This window comes from Rana temporaria, chromosome 1 (genome assembly GCF_905171775.1).
Source record: "Rana temporaria chromosome 1, aRanTem1.1, whole genome shotgun sequence".
In the NCBI taxonomy this organism is placed as follows: domain Eukaryota; kingdom Metazoa; phylum Chordata; class Amphibia; order Anura; family Ranidae; genus Rana; species Rana temporaria.
Window position 1 is genome coordinate 206383092 of NC_053489.1, and position 6840 is coordinate 206389931.

At 41.6% G+C, this 6840-nt stretch overlaps 1 protein-coding gene across 3 annotated transcripts in view; it reads left to right on the forward strand.

The window, feature by feature from the left end:
- TXNRD2 (thioredoxin reductase 2) overlaps window positions 1–6588 on the forward strand; it is a 179423-nt gene extending 172835 nt beyond the window's left edge. For 2 of the 3 annotated variants that reach the window (XM_040348003.1, XM_040348011.1), the window contains one exon: window positions 6135–6588. In XM_040348003.1, coding sequence (XP_040203937.1) covers window positions 6135–6294 — 160 coding nt within the window. In that variant the 3' untranslated portion in view covers window positions 6295–6588. The remainder of the gene's footprint in view (window positions 1–6134) is intronic. The other variant, XM_040348021.1, reaches the window with a different exon arrangement.
- The last annotated feature ends 252 nt before the right edge of the window (window positions 6589–6840 follow it).

Genomic DNA, 6840 nt, shown 5'->3' on the forward strand with positions numbered 1-6840 from the left:
TCACATGCTAGCCCATTATGTGCCACTTACCTGCAAACGAAGCCCGCGATGTCCCCTCTGGTGGCTGCATCCATCTTCAACCCTCTTCCTTTTTCGGGCCGTGGACGCTGCCTTTGTGACAGCACAACCGTGTCCTTTCTTCAGTGTGCGTGCTCCGATGATGTTGGCGCAAGCGTATATGGTAAATATCTCCTAAACCGTGCAAGTTTAGGAGATGGTTCCAGTACCTACAGGTAAGCCTTCTTTATAGGCTTACCTGTAGGTAAAGGTGGTATGTAAGGGTTCACAACCACCTGAACCTTTGCAGCACCAGAAGTTCAGGAGGAGGAGGACATGGCAGCCTGCAGTGAAGATTAATACAGAATCCAGCAGCCTGCACATTTTGTGGGACATACTTCATTACTGGTTAGTAATGCATCCAAAGCTGTAGGGGAAAAAACATTTTTTTAAATATACTTTTGCTTTGTTTCACCCTGCTTGTCTGGATTTACATTATGTGAAATACGCCTGTGGTCTATTAGAAGGAGAAAAAAACAATAGAATGGCCATTCGTCAAGCCAGCTTTAAATATATCTGCACTGCTTTGCGTGTACTTGAGTTTAAAGCGCAACTCTGCTTTTGTTGAGAGAAAAAAACATTCCCCTCTGGGTGATCTATGTACAGTGCAAGGATTGTAAGATCTGTGTTGCAGATTCTGACCTTTTATTATTCTGAAGAAATCCCTGTGTGTTTGTCTGTGTCCATGTGGAAAAGTGAGTCTAATGGGAGGGGTTTCATTATTCTCAATCGGCTTCTGCATCTGCAGGGCTCTAATGAGGAACGCTGCTGGGCCCGCATTCCTTTAGACATGTTCCTATTGAAAGTAGCTCCCCACAAATGACATTTTTGTTGCAGGGGATGCCTGAAATCTGACTTGTATCTTAGTGCAGACTTCTGGAAAAATTGGTGAGCCAATCACACAAGTAGGAAATTGTTTCTGGGGGGCATTCTGTGTACAAAACACTTGCAGGTAGAGATATTGCCTTTTCATAAAATACAGAGCTGCAGATTGGAAAGGAAAGGTCATTTTTATTAACATTCAATTTAAAATATGCCTTGTATCATTGTATATGCTATGTTATTTTTTTCTTTCTTTGCAATTTTTTTTCCATGAAAGTGGAGCTACAATTTAGGAAAGCAAGCTAGCATATAACCCTTTTAGATTAGTTTAGGACGTGTATAGGGCTCTCTAACATGCCAAAGCTATTATAGTGGTATCCTGGACGCAAAGCAGTAGTGTGTCATTAGATTATATCATGGCATCTTCCAGATTAGTATCAGGTTCTGCAGCTCACTGAGAGGTTAACGTCACTAGACTTTCTTTACAGAAGGAAACAGATTGGAAACAAAAAATACTTTTGGATTGCTGCCTGTAATTTGCGGCTACATTTCTAAATATTCTTGAAACCCACATCACGCTCCTTGCTACCATCAAAGGCTTACTGTCTCCTTCAGTACAATAAAAAATAACAGAGGACATCCTGAGGAAACCATGTCCTAATATCACTAGCCTGGCATGTCTTCCCCACAAGGAGATCTGAAAAATTACATGTGACACAGAAGGTTTCATTAGCCAAGGAGCATGTAGAGTGATTGCACAAGGCTCGGGATATCTGAGCTTCTGATCTGTGTGCGTGATTTCCAGGTGGGATTTAAGTCCCAGTTCTCACTGTAATGAAAACAAAATCTAGAACTTTTCATTCACACCATGTGCTATTTAAAGCTAACTGCCAATCAGTGATTATCCTGCGTCGTGTGTATTGGCCATGTATTGATTTGTGGTTGTTTTACTGCACACACAATCCTAGCAGCATGCCGATCCTCAAATAAAGAAAATGTTATAGCTTTTATAAAACATTTATTTCTGTCCATAATTAATATTTTGGTTTGTAGGATCAGAGTTAGTTTATCAGTGTTTTATTTTTTATTTTTTTAAAGGGACTCACATTTTGCTTGCTTTCTTCATGGATGGTCATATTTTATATACAAATGCGTATATCTCCCCCTAGTGGATATCTATATATTAGACAGTTCAGTCAACATTCCTGGTGAATTAATATAGAGATAAAAAGCTTACTAAAAAGAACTCTGTGCTAAATAAAATACACAGGCAGGCATTTCTGATCTTCTTCGGAAGATGCTCCAGTGCTTAGAGATGCCGACTGGCATGAGGATCAGTGAAAAGTCAAAACTCCTAATCTGCATATTCCAAAGCAGTGATTTAGAAAATACTAAAGCCAATGGATCAGCATGACAGCCAGGTAACAATGGTTTTCATAAATGAGCGGTCAGCAGGGGCCTCCTATATTCTTCCTTGCTATAGGTTTCCTTTAAGAGATCAACCATTTATGCAATGTATTGTTTTTTATTTAAAATATAACTAAAAGCAAAACTTTTTAGTTTTAGATAGAGTGCAGAAGGATTCGAACTCTTGTCAGGTTTTTATTGCTGTCTGTTCCCCCATTAGGCTGCATTTACACCTAGGCGTTTTTACGCCCGACGCTGAAATACGCTGGAGGGGTGATTAACATTGTCGGCTATAGAGATGGTTCACATCTCCACGCCGAACGCCGAAACGCCTGAAGCTCAAAACAAGTCCCAGACCCTTTTTTTCAGGCGGCTTTCGGCGTTCGGCATAGCCGACAATGTTAAATCACCCCTCCGGCGTATTGTAGGCAAATCGCTGGACAAAACGCCGCAATTTGTTGCGGCAAATCGCGCTACAATACGCCGCGTTCAGGTGTGAATGCAGCCTTAGGGAGATTCACCCTCTCTATTTGTTCTATTTACCATTATCATTGAAAGTGAAAGGAAAACAAAATCTCAAATTTTGGGTTGTCCCCAGAAAAGTAATAGAGGGGAAATCTTCCAATGGGGACACTAGTTCTGGGGAAAGTCCCTTAATTTGCAGGGATTTACTCTCACTTCCTGTTTAGTCACGGGACAGGAAGAGAAAGGAAATCTCTGCAACGGGACACATATGGTGGAAAAAAAAATATATCTGACAAGGGTCATTACCCTCTTTTACACGATTTAAAAATGAACTATAGGCAAAACTTTTTTCCATTTTGATCTTCTGACTTGCATTGATACTGAAATGGTAAAATACAGTTACTCTGCTGTACTGCTGATTGCTAAAGCTGAGCTCCAATCAGATAAAGTGAATACAAACTAGTGCCGCTCTCATAAGTATTGCATTAATCATTACATGCAAGTATATTAAACGCAGAGTAAGTGTCTAATTTTAACTAGGTTTCAGCTTCTTGCAGCCCCTATACGGCACAGAGAACAAGTCAGTTGTGCTGCCATGCTCATGTGCGAACAAGGAGCATGCTAATCGGAGGAGAGGGCAGAAAAACAGAGATAAGCTCATCAGTCTGCTGCTCTCCTTTCACTGTCTAGTCAGAGAATGGAGGAGGGACAAGACCTGCAAATGTTGCTGAATTGAAGCAGACAGGGCTTTGTTGTGTGTTAGGCCCCATTCACACGAGGCGGATCAGTCTGCAGATCTCTGCTGAGCTGGCAGATGACAAGCTCTTCTCTGCTCACTGAGCGGGGAGGGGCTTGTGCAGCGCCGCTGATTCCTATGCAGCGATCTGATGAAAACGGACAGTATGTCCGTTTTCATCAGATCTCACCCAAACTGATCCGCCATGGATGGATATGGACGTATCGCCATACGTCTGATTTTATCGGATCGGATGTCAGCGGACATGTCTCCGCTGACATCCGACGCTCCATAGGACTGCATGGAGCCGCCGTTCAGGTCCCCCATCAAAACTGACAAGCGGACCTGAACAGTGCGTCCGTGTGAATGGGGCCTTAGAGGTGGATACATTTCAGTATTGAAATAGAAAATGTTACATCATGGCTAAAGCCGGCCATACACGGAGCGAATTTCTTTCCTACAACCACAGGCAGTGTTGATGCAGGAATCCCTCCTGCCAGCTATTATCTTCTAGCGGGGGAGGGGGCAAGCTGTCCCTGCCGGGAGAAGTCCGTGATTATCACTAGTGGCTATAGGAGCCGCTAGCGATAATCATAAGAGAATCGAGAAGGCTGGTTGTACCCAAGTTGATCGATCGATCGACTTGGTACATTCAGCCTGCCCATAACTATACATACTCTTAATATAGTGATTGGGAGCATGGACAGGGATGGTGAAGATATTGTATATACAACTGTTTAAGTCACAGTACTGATAAAAGCACACATCTCTAGTATTAAAGTGGTTTTAAAGCCTAAAGATTTTTACTTGCTTTCCCTTAATTAGGCCCCTTTCACATTGAGGCGCTTTTCATGCGGTACAGCGCTAAAAATAGCGCTGCTATACCGCATGAAAAATCATGCCCTGTAGTGTTCAATGTGAAAGCCCGAAGGCTTTCACATTGAAGCAGTGTGCTAGCAGGAGCGCACCAAAAGTCCTGCTAGCCGTATCTTTACCGTTACCGTGTTCACCGCTCCTATACCGCGCCTTCCCATTGAAATCAATGGGAAAGCGCGGTATTAACCTTTTTTCGGCCGCTAGCGGGGGTTAAACCTCACCGCTAGCGCCCGAATATCGCGGTAAATACGATGGTATAGCCGCGCTACAAATAGCGCGGCTATACCGTCACCGCGGCTGCACGCCTAAATGTGAAAGCAGCCTTAAGGTAAAGAATTTGAGGTAGCAGTATGCCCCCTCACCCCTTCTTATACTTGCCCAAGCCTTCACCCAATCCAGCGCTCTGCCCGCCTGTAGCAGCTCTCCCCACACTCTAATGCCGCGTACACACCATCACTTTATGTGATGAAAAAAAATGACGTTTTTAAAAACGTCACTTTAATTGACCGTGTGTGGGGGAAAACGTCGTTTTATGTCTTGTAAAAAACGACCAAAAAAAATTGAAGCATGCTTCAATTTTATGTGTCGTTTTTCAAAAGTGCACTTTTTACTTCACAGAAATTGACCGTGTGTAGTAAAAAACGTCGTTTTCTAAGACGTTTTTTCATCCACGCATGCCCAGAAGCTACTTATGAAGCAAGCTTCAATGGTAAAACGTGGTGGAACGTAACCTCACTTTGCAAGATCATTGTGAGAAAACGATGGTGTGTAGGCAACTTCGTCTTTGAAAATTGAAGTTTCAAAAACGTAATTTTTTACTTCACAGAAAGTGTCGTTTTTTTTTCATCACATAAAGTGATGGTGTGTATAAGGCTCTGCTGAGGCAGTAGGAGCCATTGACTCTGCTGCTGCCAGTCAAATCCTGTGATGAGGGAGCGGGAGGTGGGGCCAAACCACACGGTATGTGTCTATATGCGCAGGCAGCGTGGTTTGGGATCGATCCATCAGGTGTGCCTCTATAGAAAGTGGCTGCCTATGGTGGCACACTGAGAAGAGGAAGAGCCTGGAGCACTGGCAGAAAACCCAAAAATAGGAGGCTTGGGGACGCTCTGTGCATTTTCATTGCACAGAGCAGGTAAGAATAAACCAGTTTGCTATTTAAAAAAATTGTGTTTACAATCACTTTATTTCTTAGCTTAATTTATTGTGTATTGCTTGGAAAAGTATATGCTGATTATAATTCACTGCATTAAAGGCTAGCTTGCAGTTGCCTATAGAAGCAGAAAAGTATCGTGAAGTGTTTCATTCCTAAAGGGGGATTCACACTATATATTATCAGACTTTTTCCTTTAGATTTACCAAAACTATATAATATGAGGTCAAACCTAAACACTTTCAACTTTGTATGCAATCAGGCAGGCCCTTGCACTACATGGTTGAAGGTCAATCTAAAGGAAATCGAACAACAAAAGTTGTATAGTGTGTATCCAGCTTTAGATGTTTGTACATTTGTTGTCTCTGTTGTAGAAGAAAAGAGATAAGAATATATGCACACCTGCACTTTTATACACATTGTGGCAAAGTTTACTTGATGTTTCTCTTGGTAGAGTCTTGTATTTGTATGTGTGCTGTCTTGTGACATTGTTCCAATTATATTGAAATATTTCATCTGTCTACCTACAAACTTCAAATATTTAATTTTATTGAAATTCATGCTACTGAATAAAACTTCCTTTCTTCCAAAAAGTAACATTTCTGTTTTTGGTTTTAGGGAGATGTCATTTGGCAACACAAAGGCAAACCTTTTACTAATCGGTAAAGGAAAATGTGGAATTCAGCAAAATCGTAATCCGAGTGACTTAAGACTGCCTGTTTTGCATAACACCTGCTGCATGAAAGGCGCACTGTTGTCTTCATTCAAACAGTGCTAAGTAAACATTCTAAATACGAAGCTAAATGCAGGTGTCATTTTGAATATTGTCTAACAGATGTATGATATACAGTATCTCTGCTGATTGTTTAGCCTTCTCTGCAGGCATACATTTTTAGGGATGGTTGTTCTAGCAGTTTTATATATTATGTTAAAAACAGGACAAGATACCAACAAATGATGGCTTGTGTATAAACTCAAAACGAGATAGACAAGCCTGAGAATCAGCTGGCTTCCTTGTCTTTAGTATGGTACTATATGAGTAAAAAAAAAAATAAACAATATTTTACCAAGATTACCTTTTTCTGATTACTTGAAGGAAACTAAAGTATAAATCAGGATTAGCCTATGCTATAGTAACTAGGGATGGGCTAAACACACCCCTGTTTAGGTTGCAGCAGAACTCCTGAACAGGGGAAAAGTTCTGCCCCGAACCGTGAACTCCATTAAAGTCTATGGGTGCCGATCATGAGAAATCAAAAGCGCCCATTTTGAAGGCTTATATGCAAGTAATTTGCCGTAAAAGGGGTATTGGGGTCCGGGTACT